The sequence below is a fragment of the Nelumbo nucifera genome, chromosome 1 (assembly GCF_055504915.1).
Source record: "Nelumbo nucifera cultivar China Antique chromosome 1, China Antique-T2T, whole genome shotgun sequence".
Taxonomy (NCBI): domain Eukaryota; kingdom Viridiplantae; phylum Streptophyta; class Magnoliopsida; order Proteales; family Nelumbonaceae; genus Nelumbo; species Nelumbo nucifera.
In genome coordinates this window covers 3,736,573-3,761,628 of record NC_142649.1, presented here as the reverse complement: position 1 = coordinate 3,761,628, position 25,056 = coordinate 3,736,573, and the positions used below count along the sequence as shown (strand labels likewise).

The 25,056-nt window shown below is 36.5% G+C and overlaps 1 protein-coding gene across 2 annotated transcripts in view; it reads right to left on the bottom strand.

The window, feature by feature from the left end:
• Positions 1-8,994: 8,994 nt before the first annotated feature.
• Positions 8,995-25,056, bottom strand: part of LOC104605272 (U1 snRNP-associated protein usp106-like) — a 40,555-nt gene continuing 24,493 nt past the window's right edge. The window contains exons 9-14 of one of the 2 annotated variants that reach the window (XM_010269961.3): positions 24,991-25,049; positions 24,579-24,660; positions 12,544-12,573; positions 12,403-12,449; positions 12,024-12,278; positions 8,995-9,318 (exon numbers count right to left, since the gene is read on the bottom strand). In XM_010269961.3, the coding sequence (XP_010268263.1) occupies positions 9,300-9,318; positions 12,024-12,278; positions 12,403-12,449; positions 12,544-12,573; positions 24,579-24,660; positions 24,991-25,049 (492 nt within the window). In that variant the 3' untranslated portion in view covers positions 8,995-9,299. The remainder of the gene's footprint in view (positions 9,319-12,023; positions 12,279-12,402; positions 12,450-12,543; positions 12,574-24,578; positions 24,661-24,990; positions 25,050-25,056) is intronic. The other variant, XM_010269962.3, reaches the window with a different exon arrangement.

Here is a 25,056-nt window from a genome sequence, read left to right as displayed (position 1 = left end):
CAGGAAATGTTTTCGGCACTGGTACCCATTATCCAGTGCCACATCACTGCTACCTCACATTCCTGTTGGCAGCAACGAGCTGCAGCTTCAGGAAATGCCAAATTTGGCATTGCTCCAAGCCATGCCTTCCCATTTTCCAAGGTATGGCTTGGAGCACCATTTTTTATGAAAAAACGGTTCCAAACAAATGCCCGTTTCCTGGAGCACCGTTTTTTCCGATGTGGCACTGATGTGGTGCCATTCTTTGGAGCAACGGCAATGATGCCAAACAGACGCTAGATCTCTAATTAATTTAAAACTCATCATATGAGATTGGATCATGATTGTGCTAATTTATAAAGCCATTTTAAGAAGGATAAACAGAATGGACGTATCAATATCAAGGGCATACTTTGATATATATGGCAATATGAGAGAACCAATGGAGAAACATTCCAATGAAGCCTATAAAAAGAAATACATATTCAATTATTTTGTAAGCTTTTTATTGTGTTTTATTTGTTTATTACATCTAAATCGATTTATTGTGGATTTCAATGTTTTTTTTTTTCTATTAATGATTTTTCTAGTTTTGTAAGGTTTATTACAAATCTTAGTATTTGAATTTATCAGCACTTATATTTTATTTTCTAGAGTTCAATGATTTGTTTGAGGATCGCAAGGGAGTATGCGTCTCAGCAAATGTGCACCAACTTAATGAGGCTTTTGCTGGGACAAACACAAAACAACCTCATCATGATATTCTTAATTTTTAATAAATGTTTCAGTAATTAAAATATTAGATATGTGTATATATAATTAAGTAAATTAATATTTATAAAGATTGAAATTATAATTGGTTTTGGATTCTCTATACTCTAGATTTGTGTCTGCAACATGGTGTTGGTATGTAAATTGTGGGCCCAGGAAGTGAAGTAAATAGAGCCCAATATGAGATTGAATGAAAAGGAGTTACTGGGCCTACTAAGAAAAGAATAACAAAAATTGGGCCCAAGAAAGATGTTGGATGGGGCCCAAAATGAAGTCTAATTAGAAAATGGGTCCGCTAATGTATTCCGAACAAAAAAAAAAATTGAGTGGGGTTAAGCTTCAAAAGAGAGAGAGAGAGAGAAACGTACCATTAGATCCAAACCCAAGAGTGTACTAGGTAGAGCCCACACCTACCACATAGAGGATTGAATATTGAGACAAAACCCACCATTCAGGGCAATTAGAAAGATTTTCTCTAATCAATTTTAGTGAGGCCCAATTGATTGGTAATAATACCTAATTAGCAATTTGGTTGAAAGGAAGATATGGTTGGCTGACTCAAGGAGGATTAACTTAACCCAATTAATAGATTTCCTTTTATATGTGGGGTCTAGTATCTTGCCAAGTGGCACCTTTAAAAACCCTTCCAATCAATCTTATACAAAGATCACCATGGTTGGAGATCTCGAGCCAGCAAACCTTCCAAAATAATACAAATCTTAATTGAGAGAATCCCATCAAGCTGATCACATAGGATGTCGTTCAAATCAATCTTGTGGGGCCTCCATTTAAATGGTAATCATTACCTATAATAACATCAAAATCATTGTCAAATGAAGAAGGAAACCATAGCTGGCCGAATATGGTTCCTCTCATTTGAATTTAAATCTTTAGGGCGGGCTTTTCAAATGTACCCATCCACTATAAAATGGAGAGGAGAGCAGGGAGATTCTCTAGCTCTTTGAGAGGTGGCCAGGAAAAAGAGGAGAGAAGGGGCTTCTCTTTCACAGAAAAGAAAAGATAAAAAATAAGAGAAGAGAGAAGACTAAAGAATTTGAAAGAAATCTAGCTCGTGTGCAGTTGTTGAAGTTTCAAATTAGATGTTGTTAGCCACCTGCATGTTGAGAGGCATGCTCAACTAAAATCATCATTCCTTCAGCTCTCTCCCTTGGAGGTCCCTCTTTTGGCTCTTCCCCCTTCATCTCCTTATTAGAAACATTTCTTGCAAGAAGAAGGAGAAGAAGGCTTCATCGAATGAGCTATCCCTATTCCAAGTTGTTATAGTTTTCATCTTGAAATCGGTGCAATCAAGACACTTACAATTAAATTATTGCAACTTTCAACTCAAAAATTCAAGCAATTAAGCTATTGCTACAAGAATGCTTTTATCAAAACACCACAATAGAAGGATCTCCTACAACTAAAGGTTAGTGTTGTGATTTGCACTCAAATCAACAATTGACTGTGAACAAAAGTTTTGTTTGCATATAGTTGATCACTATAAGGTCCTTCTACAAAAGTTGTCAAGCTTTTTGGATCGTGTCTATGACAATCTACAAATACAAATTCGGGTCGTGTTCGTGATAAGAGAATCAGAGAGTTTTCTTTGCAAAAAAAAAAAGTGTTTGTATCTCACTTACATTTCTGCAAAAAAAAAAAGTTAATTAAATTCCTTTGAATTTGTCTTCATTTTTTTTGTGCTCCAAATTTAGCACGAAATTTGCGTCAACACATGGTTTTGAAAACCATACTGGACCAAATGGTCAGGCTGGTTGACCTAGGAATCGGTCATGGGTCCAGGTCTGGTTTTGGACCCCAAAACTGTCCAACCCAAGGTTGGACCATTTAACTCGAAAACCGGTGGCCAAAATGATTTTGTTTCCGGTTCGTTTTTAAAACCATGATCTGCAATTGCCAGGTAAAAAAGTTGAGAAAATTTCACTTTGGAAGTATTTGTCAATATATATGATTTTGTTTTTAAAATGAAAACAACTTTTTGTTAGTTTTCAAGAGAAATAAATCTGAAAGGGAAACAACCCCTTCTTGACCATTTTTATGATGAGTGGCAAAACTTTAGGGTTCAACTATAATACCAAAATTTTTTTAACCAAACAACTGGTTTCATAAAGATTCTAACCAATCAGGTGGCACTTATGAACTTAACCAGGATTTTTGAGTGGTCAAAGCTCTTGCAATATTATACCTTTTTGGCACTACAGATCTTTCCAGAAATTCTGATAGCCAGCAGTGATTGTCTTGACAAATAACAGCCTTTACTATTTTATGAGTTCAAGAAAATTCGGAATTAAATTCCTTTAGAAATAAATTCACCTAAAATATGTTGTTTCTTTTGATAAAAAAAAATATCTATATTTTAAATTATCATCCATCATAAAACGTGAGATTTTTCTAAAGTTTTACAACATTTTTTTACGAATCTCCAATATAGGGACAATGGGAAGCACACCTATGTTTGCAACTTCTAATGCCATTGCTCTTATCGTTGAAAATAACTCATGTAAATGAATCAACTACAACAACATTCTACCACATAGCCATTCATCGTTTAACCCACTAATTGTTAATGTTAAGAAATTCCTTTGAATGGTCACTACATTGTTAGGTTCAATGATTAAAGTATTGGTATCGGGTATCGTATCGGACAACTTGGATATAGATACGGATATGCTTGGAAAATGCATGGATACGAACGGAAAAATATGAAAATGCTTGGATATGCTAAGAAATGCACACAAATTCCATAAATATATTAATAGCATTAATCTTAATGTCAAAACAACTATAACTAATATATAAATACATAGGAATTGTATATTTAAATGATATATATATATATATATATGAAGAAATATATTATAATTAATATAGCAGGACATGTAGATATTATAATTTTTTATAAATAACGCATCAATCAAGAGTCCGAGGTAAATATTATGTATATTTTTATAAATTAATATATGTAAAAATCCAATATTATTTTATTATCTATTAAAGTGTAAGGCATAAAACATATGCAACTATTATATTTTAATTATTATATTATTTTTTCTATTTTTCTAGTTTTATTTTTTAACATTAACAAAAAATTCAACTAAAACTTAATTCTTAAATGTTTGATAAATAATATTTATATTTTTTGTAAAAAATAAATATGTTATTATAAAATTTAAATTAAAATATTCATTAATAATTTATAAAAATATATAATCTTAACTTAAAATATATCAAATCTATTAAAATTTTAAAAATTCATATCATATAAAAATTCATAAATTTTAATTACTAAAATAATTACTCTATTATTATAATTTATTTTTACAAAATTTTGAAGTTAAAAATTATTTTTAGTATAAAATGTAGATTAATGGATTTGATAGATTCAATTTATATTATATTTTCAAATACTTTGTAAACAATACTTTTATTTTTGTAAATAATAAATACATTGTTATTTAATGCAAATTAAAATATTAATTAATAAATTATAAAAATTTAAGATATATATCATATGCAAATTTATAAAATTTAAGTATTAAAATAATTATTCTATTATGAATATTTTATTTGTATAAATTTTTAAAATTAAAATTCATTATATATATATATATATATATATATATATATATATATATATATGTGTGTGTGTGTGTGTGTGTGTGTGTGGATTTTATAAATTATTTATTCCCTTTATTTATAAAATGCTAATTTTGAATATTGTTCTTTTTTATTTGTAGTTGAAGTTTTTGAAAATAAATATATGTTGTTTTTTGTTTGCATGTAAACATTAAGTTTAATAAAATATATTTTATTACACTTTTTAACACTAACTAACAAGTGGCTTTGTGATTAATGTGCGCCTGAACATTAAGCACGCATTGATTGGCGTGGGTTTGAGTCTCGCTATTTTCATTTTTTATTATGAGATGTTGCATCAAAATGATGGTCAATACACTTCGGTATCAACGCGTATCAGCCAATACTATGCGATACGTGCCGATACAGTAACGTATCATATCGATACGTACGACTAACAAGGATACACTACAGTCGTAGCATATCCCGTATCGATGCAGTCCAATACCGATATGCGTATAGTATCGATATTTTAATCCTTGATTAGGTTGAAGTGTATCTTTTACATCATTGTTTGACAAGGGGTTGAAAGATTTTCTTACACTTTGCCTCTTACCATTAATTTGAAATTTGATTTGGCTTACAACTTTTCTCTAGGTTTGTTTGGGTTGAAGGGAGTCCAAGAAATAGCAAACGATGAGCCATCAACTTTGGTTTTGATATTTAAAAAATAAAATAAATAAATCAAAGCACTTTTCTCTTGATTTTCACTTTTCATTAGAGATGCATTAAGTTAAAGGTTTGACCTTGTGTACATGTCACAAACTGAGTGGACATGGAAAATCCCTATTGAAATCCAATTACATGGATCCCAATTGCTTTGTAATTAATGACTGTTATAGGAGTAACTTAAAAAGTGGTATTATTTCCTAAAGAAATAAATGCTATAAATGTTGTAATTGATTTAATTTTACATTATTGACCTTCTATTTCAAGTATGAGCATCTTTAAACATATGGACAATTTCTGTCAAAAAAATTCCAGAAATCTTGATAGCATATTTGTACTTTTCATAGTAGTACAGATATAGATATAGATCTCTACTAATATTTGGTTAAAAATCTTTAATTCTTTACTCTTGTACATAGATCTATGGATTTTTTTCCAAAGAATTGGGGAAAAGGATTATAAGAAAAGAGAAAGTTTTATATTTTTTGCTTGAATCTAATGATAGAGAAAAATTATAGTGTGGAGCTGGGGATGATCTATCATATGGGTCAGGCCTGAACATGAAACCTAAGCCCAAACATGAAAATTTCTTGGCTCGGGCTAAAAATGATCACCCTAACTCAATATGTTCGATCAAAGGTTAGACAATCCATCCAAATCCAAATGCCCAAATATGATAAAACATCAACTTTTACCCTCAGATTTGAACAGTCCATTGCTAATCACCATCCACCCTATTTGAAAAAAAAAAAAAAAAACAATTTTAAAAGACATATTAAGATACACCTTGGATATGATGGACAAATTAAGATAAGCATTAACATGATTTGGAAACATAACCAAATCTAAAATTACACCGGCAACACTGAACAAAGTCCTTAATAACCATAAATAAGGTATATATTTATAATATTATCTATGAAGAAATGCATTACAATCAATATATAAGAATGCATAGACATTATCCAATAACTTTACAAATGATGCATCAATTGATGTCTTAGCTCCAATCTAGTAGAATACTTTAATGTTATTTATATTTTAAATTAACTCATTGAATAATAATTAAAGTAAAAATAGAATCTTTATTTCAAAAAAAATTAGAACCTTCATCCATTAGACCTTTAGAAGTAATGATAGAAAATCAATTAATCCAAGACGCAAATAATGATATGAAACTAGTTGTTTTATATTTTGAAATTATTTTTTTAATTACTTAAATAGGAAGATCCATATTATAATTTCTAGCGAAACATCAAATTTTGTATTTCCTAATTTTACCCATATATCTAATTATAAGAGCTAAAAATTTAAGATTTTCAACCAAACACTAGTATAATTATATATTTCAAGTGTTCAAACATGTAAATCATTTGAAACAAGGGATTTAACAAAAAAGTTGCAAAAAGCATACCATTTTTCTGAAGTTACACCCAAACCCACTTTCAGTAGGGATGAAAATTTCATGGGAATTTTAGGACAGCCAACCCATTTGGATCCTAATCGGAGCCATTTATCAAAACCCTGCAATTGGGGTGGGGGTTTTTTTTTTCATTAAAACCCTATAGGCTTTGGGACATGTTTGGGTATTGACCTTAGGGTACCTATTACCCAAGCACAATTATATTTGATGCGGGCATCTGCTCCCAATGCCTGCTTATAAATCCATCTATATATTTTATATATTTTAATAAGCTATAATATATAGTAAAGGGTTGGGAGAGGATGCAAACCCTTGCCCTTGTATCTCATTATAGGCATCTTTAGCACTCACCTTCCACACCATTTTTACTCAAGAGATGAATCACACTTTACTTATGTGATGTAAAAGTGAATGTAAGGTTCAAAATACCAAAAATGCAAAAAAATATTGAAGTGGCAATTCAAAGAAATGTATTCGGATTCTGGATATACTTAGGATATACATGGTTAAGGTAGAAAAATGAAAAAACACATGGATACACCATGGAAATCAAAATATTTATTAAAAAATGTATTTATTATATATTAGCAAAACAAAGAATTGAAAGACCTACTTTATTTTGGGTAAAAATGTAATATGATGTAATTAACATTGGTGGAATTTTCTGGTAGTTATATTAAACTTATATTTTAATTAATTAATGAGTTTCCTTTGTTGATAACCCTATACATAAGAGACATGTATTTTAATAGTTTGACTTTGTATGAAGTGTAATTTCACCATAAAAATGTGAAATTACATGTATTTTCTCTCTTCTTTCATTAAATGGCATTTCAAATGTCGGCTAAAGTGGCCAATACCACTATCTAAAGTCACTACTACATTTTTGACAAATGGCTCTCTTTCCCTTCCCCTCTACGTCCTCTATTTTAAATATTGTCCAAACCAGACTAATCAACCTAGTGTTCTCCTTTTTCTTTCCCCTACCCATAGTAATAGTACTAAGGATGGGAACGTCAACAATATTAGTAGCATCCATATCGACACTAACACTATCATATTGTAACTGAACATCGACATCGTCGACATTGATTACGTTGGGGAATTGGTGTCAAGAACGAGAGGAGCCAACTATTTTTTTAACTATAAAAATAAAAATTAATTTAATTGCACTTACCCAGATTGCCGATTCGAAATTTCAAATTGATTTCAACGGTTGAAGCCTCCAAGTCTCCCAAATTACTAACTTGAAATTAGAGCTGTTCATAAGAAGGCCCAACCCGAGTCGACCGGGTTTTCATCAACACGGGTCGATTTCGGGTTGTGTAAATTCCTAAACTGATGATTCGGGTCGGTTTTGGTTTTCACACAAGAAAACCGAAACCAACCCGAACCAAACCGACTTAGTTCAAACATGAAGTTCCAAAGCCCATTAGGCCACCTAGTTTTTGAATGGTTGCAAGAAACTTTGGATTAGTGAATAGTGATTAATGAACAACTTTTGTGATTAACTTTTAATTTAAATTTTATCATAGGAGATGGCTGAAATGATGTTCAATTTATGACTGTTTTTAAAATTAGCAAGATTTTATCACAAGTATGAACTTAGAACCGAAACCGACCCAAACCGACCCAACTCGACTCAAACCGACCAGGTCGGTTTTGCTTAATACTGGGTCGGTTTCGGTTTTTATGTCAGGTAACCCGACCAGGTCAGGCCGGTTGGAAAAATCGCAGTAAACTGACCCAACCCGACCTGTGAACAGCCCTACTTGAAATACCCGAGCAAACTTTCCTCTTATTGAAACTTGAATCAAGTTGAGAATTAAAAAGTATGATGTATGAGACAAGATTGAGATTTGAGAAAGTATAAGAGACCAAATATGAGAACTGGTGTGATAAAAATGGTGGAAGATAAGACTATTTATAAGAATTAAAAAATTTAATTTTCCAAAATACCCAAAAAACTAGCGATTTTTAATTATGAGGGTATTTTGGTCATTATAAAGTCATTTACCACTTGACCTAAATACCCCCCTAAACTAGCTATTATATAGTTATTAAGGGGCATTATTGTCATTTTATCTCCCCCTATAGTCAAAATACATAAATACCCCCTTCAATTATTAGGGGGTATTTCTATAAAAAAAAAACCCAAAAAAGTTAAAACTAGCCATTGGGGGTGGGGTGTCTCGAATGACTAGTTCTTCAGACGAGCCAAGCACAACCCACTACGGACCTGCAAGCCAAGCCGTGTCAGCCCGCGGGCCACATGCAACACTGCACGACAGTGTGAGCCGTGCCAACCCAGCCCGCCGACCTAAAACCCCAAGCCCAGCAGAGCCCAACGGCCCATACAATCATGCCGGGCCATAGCACACCCGTGAACCATCGGACCAGGCTGGCTCAAAATCATGTGAGGCCATGCCAAGCCACGGGCAGCCTGGCCCGATTTACACCTCTACATATATGGTCTCCAAAACAAGAATTATTCTATATTTGAAGACAAGAAACAGAAAGTGGTACTGATTACTGCATAGAACACATTACAATAGCTAACATTCTGTAGAAATCCAGACGTACAAAGCATCTGCTTAAATAGATTATCATAAACGTTACTTTCCAAGCAGAAAAATAAATAGAGCAAAAAAAACAAAAATAAAAAAAAAATACCAGATTGTACCGACTGAATACTACTGGGAAAATATGAAACCAAATCAGAACATCTTGCCCATTAAAAGTTAACTTGGACATAAACCTAACCAAAACATTCCAACCCCACTTCTTTCAGCTTCATTACAGTTCAGTACCGATCATAACGCCTGCATTGAAAGATTACCAAAGGAACAAGGATTAGAAGATCCAAAAAAAAAGTATCAATACCCTCAATACGCAAAATTTGCATTTCAAGAATTTCAATCAAACGAAACTCCTTTCCTCTTTGTTCTGATCAGTTGTCAGTAGAAATGGGCTGTCATGTTCTATCATTTAAAACAGTATAAAAACCTTGGATCTTAATATAGTACATTAGTGAGCCTGAAAAATGATGCGTATTTTATGCTGTCATACATTTTGATATTTTGCACCTTGGTGCACTGGATGTTTTATTAATTACACAGGCATATTTATGAATGAAATTGTTATATCCAAAACACAACCAGGGAGAACAGACATGTTTATTAGCAAAGTTGGTTTGAATTTGACCAAATAGGCAAGAGCCTCCTAAAAGTAATCTTATTTAATTCAAACTTCACTTTATTTATCGATTTGTTGAGTAATTCAAACTTCATTTTATTTATCATTTTCATAAGTAATTCAAACTTCATTTCGTTAATAATGCAGATAATACTTTAGCATTCTTCAGTTTAGTTTAACGATGATATATGATATGCAAGGCTCCAAGCGAGGTACAAGTCCAATCTCAATCCAATGGATAAGATTCAAGTTAATGAATCAAATTCAGATCCATGTTATCATCAACATCATCATCCGAGCCTTTATCCCAACTATATATCTATGGGGTAAGCTACATGAATACTGTTTCGCCATTCCATGCTGTTCAATGCCATATCCATTATTAAAATTGTTAGCACTTAAATCATTTGTTACTACTATGACGTGATAAAACCATCGAAGGATGCTATCAAAGGTCTTCTATGCACGTGAAAAAACCATCTAGGCATCTATACTTTCTCTCATTTTACCACTAACTGGTGCTACTCCAAGGTTCCTTCAAATGATTTCTGCAAAACATAGCATCCTATTCAACAACTTAAAGACCAAACAACATTCAAGCCATCCCTCACCTCAAAAACCACACCTGGATAAAGAAAGCTTCCAGACATTTTCGTAACAGGTTCCACAGTTACTAAGAATCAAATACAAGGCAGCAGGTACAGGTGAAATGAACAGTGTAATCCAGAGAATCATCTCCATTAGATGCATGGTCTCGGTTGGCTATTCCTCACTATCATATGAGTGAAAAGGCACTGATTAAAATAGCTCTCATTGTTATATGATTGGCCAAATTTTTAGCAATGGGTACACATTAAAGAAGGCTTCAGACTTGATTTGTAAATATATCAGAACAAGTGGAGAAAAACCTAAAAACAGGTTGATCAAGAATTATTTCTTTTTCATTAAATTCCATTGTCCATCAGACCGTCCACACTCATTATATACATATTCATCATGACTACTACACACGGGAAGAAGCATGAATACATATGCATTGCCAAGATGCTGGAATAATCAAAGCAACCCAGGATAAAATAGCCTAAGCAGTAACAATTCCAATTATAATGGCTATGGATGGTTAAAATGGTCGAGAGACCTTGTAATCTTCATATTGACACCCATAGATCTGTAGTTCAGTATCACAAACACATGAATAGGTCCAATTCTGTGGATCTACTAGCACCCAAAAGAAAAGGTTGTGGAGTGATAGACTACCAATGGTACTTAGGGCCGTAATGATACAGCTTTATCATCTTATTACCAAGTCACCAGAAGAAAAAGAAGATCAAACATGAAAAACCTAGTGCATAGCCTCAATTTTCATATTTCAGATCACTGAGCACAATAATCAAGTATAAAGAAAAAAACACATAGCAGCATAAATATTATTCTTGGCATGAGTGTATGACAACAAAAATTATATGCAACTAGTACAATGTATGTATATATCTGGGAGCAGATTTGCAATTTTTTCGTTTAATAGAGCAACAACGTGATGAATATTCTAGCATTTTGTACGAAGTTTAAACTACCAAAGAAAACTTCCATGTGGCAAACTCATTTTGGGACTCAAAAAGAGTACCCAGATTCCACTCATCACTCCATACTTGAATAAATTTTCAACCAAAAAACGCCTTGCCATGTGCTTTAGAAGTACCTTTTTATCCACATCTTCTAAATTTAAAAAAGTGAAAGCTCAGATAGCTATTATAAATTGGACCATATTCCAATTTAAGGTTGGGTACAGACTACAGACTACAGAGCTCAATTGGATGTGAACTTAAGGAGTGAACACATAGCAGTTCCGGAGGATCCCCTATCTGACGGATGGTTCAGATCAGCCACAGGATTCATTCATGTGGCAGAAATAAGTTGTCATATGGTTATTGGTTAAGTCCTAAAATTTCTGATTTCAACCAGGTGAGCAAACTAAAGCACTGAACTATTTCAAAAGAAACCGCCAGGAAGAATGTAACTTTGCTTGAATTAGCCCTTCCCCTGGCAAGGACCCCAGCCAAGGCAAGAGCCTAGGAAGACATCATTACTGAGTACCCAATTAGTCAACTGGTTATGGATGCTGCAGTTTGCCAAAGGCATAAATAAAATCACCTTACCATGAGGATAACAATGCAATTACCAATCCATTTGCCAACTACAATGAGATAATTAACAGGATTGACCTCCCATCTGACCATAAATGTCTCAAAACTGAAGCTGTAATTTGAAAATAAAAACATTTCAAGAGAGAAAGCATATTATGCCAAAACATCTAAGAATAAAGGACCACTACCTGTGGCGATCATAGTCCCTTGACCGTTCCCGTGAGCGTGACCTTCGGTGACCTCTTGAATCATAATTGCGTGAGCGGTCAGAATCTCTATCTCGTTCCCGATCATACCCACGATCACGGTCATAACACCTATCACGGTCTCTACTCCTATGATCATAATCCCTTCCTCGCTCTCGACTACCACTTCGTTCTTCCTTATCACGGCCTCGGTCCCTGCTACCTGCCCTGTCATGTTCTCGGCTTCGCTCTTTTGATCTGAGTAAAAAGATTCAATTTTATGTTGGAGAAGCATCAAATGTTAATCAAATAAAAGATGATAAATATTCAAGGCATTCAGCATTGTCCAGTATAAAGATCAAAAATTGCTAGAAAAGAATACCTTCTATCATTGTCTCGATCTAATTTTCGATTTTTGTTTCTCTCTTCCTGTCAAAATTCATTTACCAAGAACATTCTGTTCAATGTAACACCTTGAACTGAAAAAATGATATTCCAAATGGGACTAAAGATGACTACAAACCATAAGCATGTGACAGGACGAAAAGAGTGCCTGAGCCAATTTGAGGACAGGATATTAAAAAAAGTGCCCAGAACTTTTCATATTACAACAACCATTTCTCTTCGCATAACTTACAAAAAAGTAATAACAATAACTTCCAGTAACAAATAACACCGGTTCAACTAAATGGACCATATGGAGGAAATATTCAAGCAAAACAATAAGCCACTGATAACTTTTCTGACACTTGTGACAACAAAAGAATTTAAAAAATTCCTAACAGAAAACCAATCTTAAAGTCAAAATTCATGAGGCTGAATCTTCTGGATTTGTTGTTGTGATCTTACAGTGAAACATATTAATGCCCCCATCAGCCTTTATAATGGTGTTTTAGCCACCTTTATGACCAGTCTGATTCACTGATTGTTTAGTATCCCAATAAAGGCAAGAAATAAGAAAATAATAAGTAAATGAAGATTAATATCCACTAGCTTACCTTTCGGAATTGCATTTACAAACAATCCATTATTTCCACAATAAATTATCACAACAAATGCGGAACCTTCACCCTAAGATACAGCCATGATTCTTGAAACCACCAGACAAACTGCTTCTCCTTCATATTTTGAAAGCAATGAAGAAAACACAAATAAAATAAAATAAAATCTGTTTTATAGATTTAAGAAGGAACAATCTAAGAAGCATGTAGTGAAGGAAAATACCCTGAGAAGGAAAGAGGACTTGAAAGTTTGGAGGAAATTATTGGAGAAAGCGGGGACTGAAGAAAAGGAGGAAAATAATGGAGCTACGTCGGTTACTCTCTCTGCGCCTATACCAAAGATTTTGGTGGAAGGGGAAAAAGGTGACTGGGAGCAAAAGCTAATATTATCAACGAAGAATGAAGTGAAGGATTGGAAACTGATCTTAGAGGAGGTGTCGGAAAAAATAGGCCTGGAAAGGACGGCTATTCTAATCCCTTTTTCTGATAAGAAGGCAGTGCTAGATGTGGGAAATGCACAGTTGGAGTCTACGACTGTAGAAACGAAAGAAAGGCTGATATTGGTCGAAAGCTGGTGGTCCTCCTGCAACTCAGTGGATCTCGTAGACGGTTGTTTTCAAGTGAAATTGCTTGGACTGCCATTCAATCTGTGGCAGAAATCCATCCTGGAAAAGGTGGCGATCGCCATGGAAGGGATGCTTGTCTCCTTCAAAAATTTGGATCTCAGAGCTGCTCGCTTAAGAGTAGCAGGCGTCAAGCCGGAAAGAGTTCCGCTTCGGAGGAAAATTTTGTTGAAGGTTGCTGGAGCAAAGTGTGGGTAGCATCGGAAGTGGAAGCATCGCTCTAGAGTAGAAGTCCAAAGGTTGAAGAAGAACTTGACATGGTTGGGTAGGCGACATGTGGGGGCGTTAGGGGAAGAGAACAAGGACACATAAGCAAACAAGTGGAGGGTGTGGCAGAGAAGAGTGAGTCATACTTTAAGAAGAGGGCGGGCTTTTTCTCAGAAAGAGAGTTTTGTTCAAATAACCCCTATAGCAAGGCGGGGTTTTACTCCTATAAGGAAGTCCTAAAGTCGGGAGGAAAGTTGTGGGGTGTGCAGGGCCCACCTAAGGAGAAGCGACAGGTCTGTTCCCAAGAACACGCGGACAAGAGGAAGGAGTCGATGGTCCGAACCGAGGCTTGGTCCGATCAACCGGTTCAAGCAGTTGGAGACTAGCCAGTACGAGGGCGTGTTAGTAATCACATGAGGTTGGGGGGTGTCGTTGAGAGACCAAAGTGTTGGTCTATCTTTGTCCCTGACCTCTAGAGGGGCTATCACAGGCATGAAAGGGGTCAAACTGAATTGGATGCCTAGATCTAATTGCTCAATGGGGCATCCAAACCCATGATTTTCCCGGCAGGGTCAGAAAGAAGACGATGACATGGATTGGTGCAGTTCAAAATAAGAAGAGTACTTTAAAAGGTCCGACAAGTCAAACAGCATAGGAAGTGTGGTTGAACATCAAGCTGATGCAGTGCTGGAAATGGAGGATTGTGTTCTGGACCGTTTTTTCAATCTCTAGATAGACGAGCGACGATCTCAGAGCAAGCCAGATAGCAAAATCTTAGCCACGCAGGTCTGTTCTGGACAGGAGGACGATACGAACTCAGAAAGGGGGAAAGCCGACCAAAACCAACAGCAAACACAAGGGTTGGACATTACGAACAGGGAGAATAGCCAAAGGTTGAACGCAGAGACACAAACAAGGGCCGAGGCACCATCAACAGCTCAAACTGTCAGCATTGCAGCTGTAGAAACCCAACTTGGAACACCTTCTACGGAGGGTTTGAGGATGATTGGTAAGGATTTGCCTTCGAACCTTTCTTTCATCAACCCAAATCTTCAAGGTACTGTTGTGAATTCTATTTTGGCGACTAATGGTTTCTCTAGTGCCTGTGCAGGAGTTTCAGAATCCCACCAACTTCTGAATGAGCCTTTGAATACAGTGATTGCAAATGAGAGAGGAGCTAGGAGCAAAGGGGAGGGAGAATTAGAGCGGCATAAGGAAAAAGAAGGAAAGAAAGGAGAGATAATAACAAATAAAGTGATAGGAAGGAGAAAAGAAGTAGGAAAAGAAGAGAAGCTAGAAAAGCAGGTGAATTCAGAGGTCTCTAAGTCAAATGAGGATCTTTCTCTAAGGGAATGGGCAGAGAGGTTAGGTTTGAGAGTCTCTAACATACTTGTAGAAAAAAAGCAAAAGAAGAAAGAAAAGGTTAATGAGCTCAAAGGAAGAAGAAAGAGGAGGCAGGTGGAAAAGATAAAAATTGACAGGAGGAAGGACAAGGAGATGGGAGAGAAAAGCTTTAGCAGGAGAGGTAGAAAATAGGAAGGATAAGGTAGAGGGGAGAAGTATATGGGGGGGGCAGGGGTATAGGATGGGCTCATGCACCATCTTGGGGTGCTTCCGGAGGAATAATCACACCGTGGAATGAGGAGTTGGTGGAGTGCTTAGAGGAGTTGATAGGCAGATTTTCAGTGTCTGTAAAACTGAGGAATGTAAGTGATAATTTCACTTGGGTGATGTCAAATGTTTACGGGCCAAATTCTTATAGGGATAGAAATGAATTGTGAGACGAACTGGCAGTTGTTAGAGGATTGTGGCAAGGGCCTTGGTGTGTGGGAGGTGGTTTCAATGTGATTAGACACAGATGAATCAAATAACCCAAGACAAAAGATGACCACCAGCATGAGGAGATTTAACAGATTTATAGAAGATTTAGAACTGAAGGTCATGACAGGACAGAACAGATTTACTTGGACCAATTGTCAGGAAAGCCCTACTTTATCCAAGTTAGATAGATTTCTAGTGACACAAGAGTGGGAGGATCATTGGGGGAATTGACAGGTAGAATATTACCTAGGCTCATGTTGGATCACTAGCCAATTTGTCTTACTCAAGAAGGGAATGGGGGTGGACCAAAGCCTTTGCGGTTTGAAAATATGTGGCTCATAGTCCCAGGCTTTGTGCAAAAGGTGAGAAGCTGGTGGGAGGAGGACACCTTGGTGGCTAGATGGGAAGGGATTAGATTCCATAGAAAGCTTAAGAATTTGAAAGAAAAGTTAAAGGAGTGGAATTCCAATCAGTTTGGGAGGATCGAAGAAAGAAAATCTACCTTGATTAGTCAGATTGAAGAGATTGATAGAAAAGAAGAAGGACAAATGGGCTTGGTAGAGGAGAAGACAAATTTGAAAAAAGAGTTGGAAGTTACACTATTGAGAGAGGAGATATCATGGAAACAAAAGTCACGAGAAAGGTGGATAAAGGAAGGTGATGGGAACACTAGATACTTTCGTGCACTCGCAAATGGTAGGAGAAGGAAAAATTGCATCTCTATGCTAGAATTAGAAAATGGAATTATCATCACCCAACAGGATGACATTGCTAAGGCTTTTGTGGATCACTTCAAACAAACTTATAGAAGGCCAGTAGAGAATAGATGGATCTTAGAGGGTTTGACATGGCCTGCTTTAGATAGCACCTTGAGTAGAGAATTAGAAAGTAGTTTTGAGTTGGAGGAAGTGAAGGCAGCTATTTTCTCAATGGATAGGTCCAAGGCTCCGGGTCCAGATGGATTTACCATGGCTTTTTACCAAGATTGTTGGGAGTGGCTTAAGGAGGATTTAATGAAAGTTTTTGAGGAATTCTACCACAAAGGGATGATAAGTAAAGGGGTTAGACCCATCAGCCTAGTGACAAGTCAATACAAAATCATAGCCAAGGTTCTCTCCAACCACCTAAAAAGGGTACTTCCATCAATCATATCACAGTGTCAAGGAGCCTTTATCAAAGAAAGACAGATTTCATATCAACTACTCATTGCAAATGAGTGTGTAGAGGATTTTAGGAAGAATGGGAGGAAAGGTATTGTGTGGAAGTTGGATCTAGAGAAAGCCTACGATTTTGTGGACTGGGATCAAGAGATTGAAGCTTTGAGCAATTGTGGTTTTGGTGCAAGATGGTGCAAGTTGATTAGAGGTTGCCTAAAATCTTGTCATCTTTCAGTCTTGGTGAATGGATTGGTTATAGATTTTTTTGGTGCTAATGAGAGGTCTGAAATAGGGGGATCCACTTTCACCGTTTCTATTTACTATTGTTGCAGAGGTGTTCAGCAGATTGATCATAAAAGCGGATGAAATGGGTGTTTTAAGTGGGTGGAGAGTGGGGAGAGACAGGGTGTTGGTAACCCATCTTCAATTTGCATACAACATCATTATTTTTTGTGAGGGGGAAGGTGAGGAGGAGGCTAGGAATCTGAGGAGGTTATTGAGCTTGTTTGAGATGTTGACAAATTTGAAGGTTAATCTCAATAAAAGTGTAGTAGCTGGGGTAAATATGGGCGGGAGGCGTTGGAGTTGTGGGCAAGGGAACTCAGGTGTGTGTCCAATGATTGGCCTATGAAGTACTTAGGACTCCCTTTAGGTGCAAACCCTAGGTCTTTGACCTTCTGGAGCCCGGTAGTGGAGAGATTTGAGAAGAAGTTAGCAGCTTCGAAGAGGAATTATATTTCTTTGGGAGGTAGGATAACCTTAATCAAATCCACGTTAGCTAACACTCCAGTCTATTACCTATCGGCGTTTAGTGTACCTCAAGTGATTGTTAAGAAGTTGGAGAAAATTATGTGGGTTTTCTTGTGGGAACCGGGAGAGACAAAGAAGGATCACCTAATCAGATGGGAAATAGTTTGTAGACGGAAGGAGGATGGAGGGCTGGGGTTAGGAAGGCTGAAAGAAAAGAACCAGGCCCTTCTGGGGAAGTGGTTGTGGATATTTCCGAGAGAATCAGATAGGTTATGGCATAAAGTGATCGCTAGTATTCATGGGATCTCAGTGAACGGGTGGGATGCTAAAACTTCTAGCAGGGCCTCCTGCCTTTCACCCTAGAGAGATTCAGAAATGCCTTCCATCTTTTCTCAATCACATCAGATTCGATTTTAATTCAGGTAACAAAATCAAGTCCTGGGAGGATCTTTGGGTGGGTGAAGCCCCTTTAAAGGATCCTTTCCCTTCTTTGTTCACCCTTTTTGCTCTCAAGGGTAAGCCAATTTCTAAGTTTCCACTCCCCTCTCCCTCGGCTAACGGGCTTGGGTGGAACCTAGGTTTTTGTAGAAATATGAGGGACACTAAGTTAGGCCTTGTTTCAAACCTTCTACACATTCTTGAAGGAGTTTTCCCAGACCTAAGTAAACAAGATGATAGAATTTGGACTCTACATCCTTCTGGGATTTTCAGTTGTGCTTCTTTTTTCAAGTCGTTGTCTGTGCCTTCTCAACCAATTACTCCCATTCCAATCAAAGAGATCTGGTGTCATTCGATTCCCCCCAAAGTGAGTGCTTTTTTTTGGGAGGTCTTCCGTGGTGCAATCAACACTTGTGATATTTTACAGAGGAAGAGACCTGGATGGTGCCTCTCCCCAAATTGGTGCTGCTTGTATGAATCCAATGGTGAATCTGCTCTTCACTTGTTCATTTCCTGTCCATTTGCTTGTGGTATTTGGGATTGGTTCTTTTCTCTTTTTGGGTGCATGTGGAATACTCCGGACAGCTTGGACAGGTTGTTTGATAGATCCACTTTCAGCTGGACAAAAAGGAGGGGAAAACTGATGTGGAGGTGCACAAGAGCAGCAATAATATGGACCCTATGGGAGGAAAGAAATAAGCATATATTTGAGGAAAAGAAAAGAAGCAAAGAAGCACTAATTGAAGGGATTATGGCAAAAGTGGCCTTCTGGATAAAGACATTGGAGTTGTTCTCAGATTTCTCTATTGATGATATATTAAGGAACTGAAGAACAATTGCAGCCTCAACTTCAGCTAAGCGGAAGACACTAAAGGACTGGGAACCCCCAGAGGTAGGTTTCCTGAAATTAAATTTCGATGGAAGTAGTTTTGGGAACCCAGGGCCCTCTGGAATTGGAGAGGTTCTAAGGAATGAAAGCAGAGTGATTTTGGGAATGTACTCAGGTCCCATTGGAGTGTGTGACTCTGTAACAGCAGAATTGAAGGCAGTACTTTATGGGATGCAGAAATCTTTGGAAATGGGGTTTCGGAAGCTAATAGTTGAAGGCAACTCCAAAATAGTAATAAGTTGGTTAAAGCAGAATGAGAAGATTCCTTGGTTTTTCAGAAACAAATTCAAACATTTCAAGAGGTTCTCAAGGGATATGCAGCTGATATTTCAATGGGCTCCTAGGTCGGAAAATGGATTAGCTGACCATCTAGCAAAGCAAGAGGTAAATAGAGCAGAGTGCTTTTGGGCTCAATTGTGAGACTGATCATCAATTTGTCTATGTATTCTATTGTTGGTAGCCGAGGCTGCCCATGTTTCTGTATTCTCTTTTTTCTCTAAGTAATGAAATTTACGTTGATTACTGATAAAAAAAATCTATTTAACAATTAATAGAAAAAAAACACACACACACACACCTAGCCTACACCCAGCCATAATCTACCCAACCACAAGTATTGAATCAAACATTTGAGTCTTCACAATCTTCGAAACTCAAATCTATTTTTGATCAAGGTAACCTCTTGTTCCTGCTTTGAATTAATATGTAACGAAGTTGAGATCATTAATCATATTGCACAAGCATCCAAGCATTTAAGCTCAAAGCAAAAATTGATATGCGGATGGAAACCAGTGGAACCCTAACTAGTATGATGAACATGGAGAGAAATTAGAAGTACCAGAAAAACACAGCAAAATGAGAGAAAGAGGGAGAACAGCAACAGTGGTAAGGGTAGAGTAGTAATGTCTGAGAAACGATGGTCAGCGGTAGTTAACAGCCTATTACTGCTACTATTTACCTCCAGTGGTAGGTGGCATCGAATGGTGATGAACAGAAGCAGTGGCAGAGAATGTGGTGTAGGGTTGGGCAGGTGCAGGGCTCTTGGTAGTGGTAGACTAGTAGGGAATTGCAAGATTAAAGGTGACAATGATGTTTGGGGTTTTTTGGATTTGTTGTTAAGTCTAAGGGTATTAGTTATAGCATATTGATGATTAAAAGTACACTATAGGATTAGGATATATAGTTTCTTAACTAGGAAGATTGTACTTTCAAAAAGTTATTTTTTTTATCAATAACTCTGAAAAGATTAATGTATGTATAAATTTGAATATATTAATATTCAAAAAGTTAAATATTAATATATTAATGTATGTATATATTATACAATTTTGGGCCAGACCAAGCCTAAACAGAAAAAACCTAGACCCAAGCCCGAAAACTTGTGAGCAGGGCCGAGCCGGTCTTCCAGGGCAGTCTAAGAATGATCGCCCCTAATTAGTGCACTCCAGATCTGCTACTCACAAATTGTTCTCACATCTCTGCCAACAGAATACCACCACCGTGTATTGGGAACATCTCCCCATGAATGGCAAGGGAGATATTCCCAATACAGAGCTGTAATGTCCCATGGATGTGGGAACAATTTGTGGGCAGCAGATCCAAGCCCTAATTAGTGTCTATTCTCGAAGCCCAGGCTAAAGGTTGGTGAAGGCACTAATGATTGTATTACTGATTTGAGGGGGTGATGAAGACAATGTGATCCCTAACAATTTTGTCGAGACAGATCAAGTAGCCAAGTTTGACTGGTAAAAACTTACATGACTCGTTAATTTGGACAAGTCTGAGAACCTGTTGAGGGAGGTGACAGGCTGACAGCACAATTGGAAGGTGAAATGGAAAGTAGAGTATGCAACAGGACATGGAACCAGGAAGACAAGGATTTATGGTCAAGAAGACTAACATGAGATTATGCAAAAAACAAAAAAAAACTACAGTTCAAGGGATGACCCATTCTCACCCAGAATATAATCATAGAATCAGGAAGTCCTAAAACCATGACACTGTTATAAGTGATACTACAAACAAGAAATGTCAACAGAAACAAGAAAATTTAGCAGAAATAAATGGTTAATAAACAGATCACAGATGGCACATTCATTTCAAATTTCCATTCAGAGAGAACTTTGCCATGATGATATTTCTGCCAGTCCTAAGAGAAATACTGACATAGAAAATCAGGAAGACAAAATGTATGACAGTAAATAGATGGATGAAAATTGCAAAATCAAGGCAAGTGATATTTCCAGAATGTAATGCTTGCACCTAGGCCAGAATCAAATCCTGCCAAAAACTAGTACTCAATTATACATACCATTCTTTTTCATTCTTGATGATACATTACTTCTAAGCCAATTTTTTTTTCTCGCTGTTAAGTCTACGAAGTACTTCTCCCACACCACTCAATATTATTGTATTCTTCATGCTGTAGGGTTGACAGAGAAGTATTAAATGCATGACATATGTTTGAATGCTTTGATTGATGATACAGAACAAAGAAAAACACAACAGCAGTAGTAGAAATAGTACAAGATGAAAAAGCAACATTAGAAGAGCTCCTCTCTCTGCTCCAAAATATTCAGTTGGTCCAAAGCTGTGACGATAGTAGAAAGTAGAAATTGTGCAAATCTGGTAATTTCTCTGTAAAATCTACGCTTTGTCATCATTTCTTCAGAGACTCAGAGTTTCCCTACGAAGTCATTTGAGACTCCACCCAAGGTATCCTCCTTTCATGCTTGGACTGTTGCCCTTAAGACTGTGCCCTTTTGCAACTTGTGTGCTCTGCAATCTTGAGCTGGAGATTACAATATCTTTCCCACCACTATCATATCAGCAGCCAGAATTGGACATCTTTAAAAGCCTGAACCTACACTGGCTCTTCCCAAAATTTGTTTTTGAAGCCTTACAAAGCTGGTATGTCCATGATCTTCCTCCCCGGCCCATGGTTTCTTGGTACCTCATCCCTGCAACTACCCTTTGGCACATCTGGATGGAAAAAAAAAGGGGTAATAGCATATAAGGGCAACTTTTGGGGTTTAATATCAATAAAAGTAATATATTTAAAAAAATTCAAAAATAGGTTAACTTTTTAAAAATAATATCAATACAGGGCAAAAACACTGTTCATCTTCTTCTTCTTGCCATTTGTTCACCAGAGCCGCCGTCCGCCACCGCTGTCCGCTGCCGCCCGCCACCGGCAACGTTGCTGGAGGCAGAGGCGGAGGTGGGCGGAGGCGGCAGCGGCGGCTCTGGTGAACAAATGGCAAGAAGAAGAAGATGAACAATGTTTTTGCCCTTTATTGATATTATTTTTAAAAAGTTAACCTATTTTTGAAATTTTTTTAAATATATTCCTTTTATTGATATTAAACCCCAAAAATTGCCCTTATATGCTAGAAACCCAAAAAAACAGCAGGGTCTTTAATGGCAAATCCTCGCAGCTAGATGAAGTCTTCCGAAACATTTTTGCCAAGATGACTCCATTGACTAAATCCGCTAACTCTCATACTGCATAGCTTTTTGTATTTAGTGTACTTTTTACTTTTCTGTGAATGATGCATGCATGTAGAGCTTCTAAACTGTACAGGAATTCTTCCCTTCCCATTTTACACATCATTATTTAATAAAATTTTACCTTACCTTTTCTTAAAAAGCGACATTAGCAATGAGGACTTCTAAGGCTGAAGAGCTAAGGGATGTTTTTGGATGACTAGAATATTATTATAACTACAAAGAAATATAAGAGGTGAGATAACCCCACATATAAGAAGTTAAGCCCCTCTGAAATCCTCCAGATTTTTTTTCAACTGTAAGGTAAAAATTTCTGTCTTCTATTCTGAAATCCTCCAGAATAGAAGACCAGAATTATAGAAAATTGTCTTCCTCATAACTGTAATAACTAGTCACCAGTTCTGCACTTTCCTGCTCTAAAATCCTCGTTCGATAATTTCTGAATGTATCAACTGATCAACCTATGTTGAGGTACCAGGTTCCACAGTAAAGTACCTTTTTGCTAAAACCCTTCTTATATCAATAACCATACAGTTCTATTAAACATTTAAGTGAAATTTCACGTATATTTCAAATACTGACAAAGAGAAATCATTACAAAAGAAGTAGCATCAGCTGCCTTTATACAGATTTCAGGTCAGAAGCATTACAATGATATATCAACACCCAGATCTAGTGAACCCCACAAGAGACTGTCCTTGTTAACCTCCATTCTTGCAAGACCACCTGCTATTGTATTTGTTAATCTAGGACTCTAGGTATCCATTTGATCAAGCATTTCAGATCAGATGTCAACCTTTTAGCTTCTCTTAGTTTCTACCTCAACAGCCAAGAACCTTCTGTTTCATTTTCCAGCCTGGTTATGGCTACTTTGCAGTCTCCTTTCACAATCAGATTAGTGCATCCCTTTTTGGGTTAAAACCCTTCACAGGCTAGGCTTCAATGAGAGACAAGAATGCCCCTTCTATTTGAAAAGGAAGACAGGACCCATTTTAACCCATACTAACCAAACAATCTGATGAAATGTACCCACTACCCTAAATATCATAGGAAAAGGAGCAATGAATTAGGAGGTTGATCCACCAACTCGGGTTGAAGATTACACAAGGATCATATACAAACTTACAAAGTCCACATGAAAAAAAACCTTAGAGATATGTTAGATATCCACAACCAGCACCAAGGAAAAGGAGTATCAGGCTCATTGAGAAGGGAAGATACACAGGATCTCACTGAGATGCCATTGGCATCTAGGTCCCAGTCCAAGACTCTCCTATCATTGTACTGCAGTCCGATAGGTACTCCTTGAATACAAGCCAGAAAGCTGACTAATAAATCAGCCTTTTAATCATTCATATTCATTCTAACGATTGAAGCTAGTACCCAAAAAGGACCATTAATGACCTTTTCATAGATCTCTTCAAGATTCATAGAGTTTTCAAGACCACAATATGCAAACACATGGCTATGCTATTATACACTTTTTTTCACCTTGAGTTTGTTTTCGGGATATCCAAGCATCATTCAGTATACCCAGTCTAAAACAATAGACAAGTTAAACCCCATTGCATGATTCTTTTTTGTTGTTTAAGATATGACACTAAAGTGCTAAAATCAAGGAAACAAGAGAATTATCATGATACAGTTGTCTAACTAATATTTTCATTTCCAGGGAAACTTTTATTTGTTTAGTCTAGCTCACAAGGTGAAAGATAAAAAGGAAAAGGCAGATGCCATAAAACAAATATAACCATTGACACGCACTTCTTTTGAGGTAAGAAAAACTCACAGATGGCAATACTAACTGAAACACTCTATGCATGAATATGAAACATTATACCAGCACCTGAATCAACATATTACAGATTTCTGACTCAAAATGTGGTCGATAACAAAGGGAATACAACAGGTAGATCTCACCCTATAAGAATATGAAATAACTTTAAGATGCAAATCTGACATATAAGTTGCAACAAGAGATGAACGCATCACTCATTAAGATAACAAAAGAACTTCAATAACCAATAAGATCAGAAGTTTCTTGGCATCTTATATCTTATTTTGAGATTCCAATAGTAGATTCTTCTCTATAATCTTGTTAATCATAGAGATTATTATAGGAACCAGTAACCACTTCACAAGATAAACAAATGGGATTATCTGACCTGAAGTTCTGCTAACTTGTCACGGATTTGTATATAACCCAAGTGAAGCTTTCCCCCAAAATGATCAGCTAAACGACGATCACTGAAAATCACAAGAGAAAAAAAACAGCTAATTTACTGCAATTTTCATAGAATCATTTTGACAAATCCTACATATGTAACATATGTATGGTGGCCCCTTAAGTTTCTAAAATTATATATAAGCATAAAACAGAAAAACACGCACATTCTTTAGCGGCAAAAGTTATCCTCGTAAAACTGGGCCCAAGAGCCTGCTGGTGACAAGGAGGTATAATACGCCTGGTCAAAAGCTGAAGTACTTGAAACCCCAAATACTAGTCTTTTGTTGCCCTCGGAGAAGCTAGGGAACATAAAATAGCAAATACAACATGACATAGGACAGGAGATTTACCTGTCATATACGCTCAAGAATGCTCCGCAAATGTCACAGACACGTAACTTCTGATCAGTCTGTAAA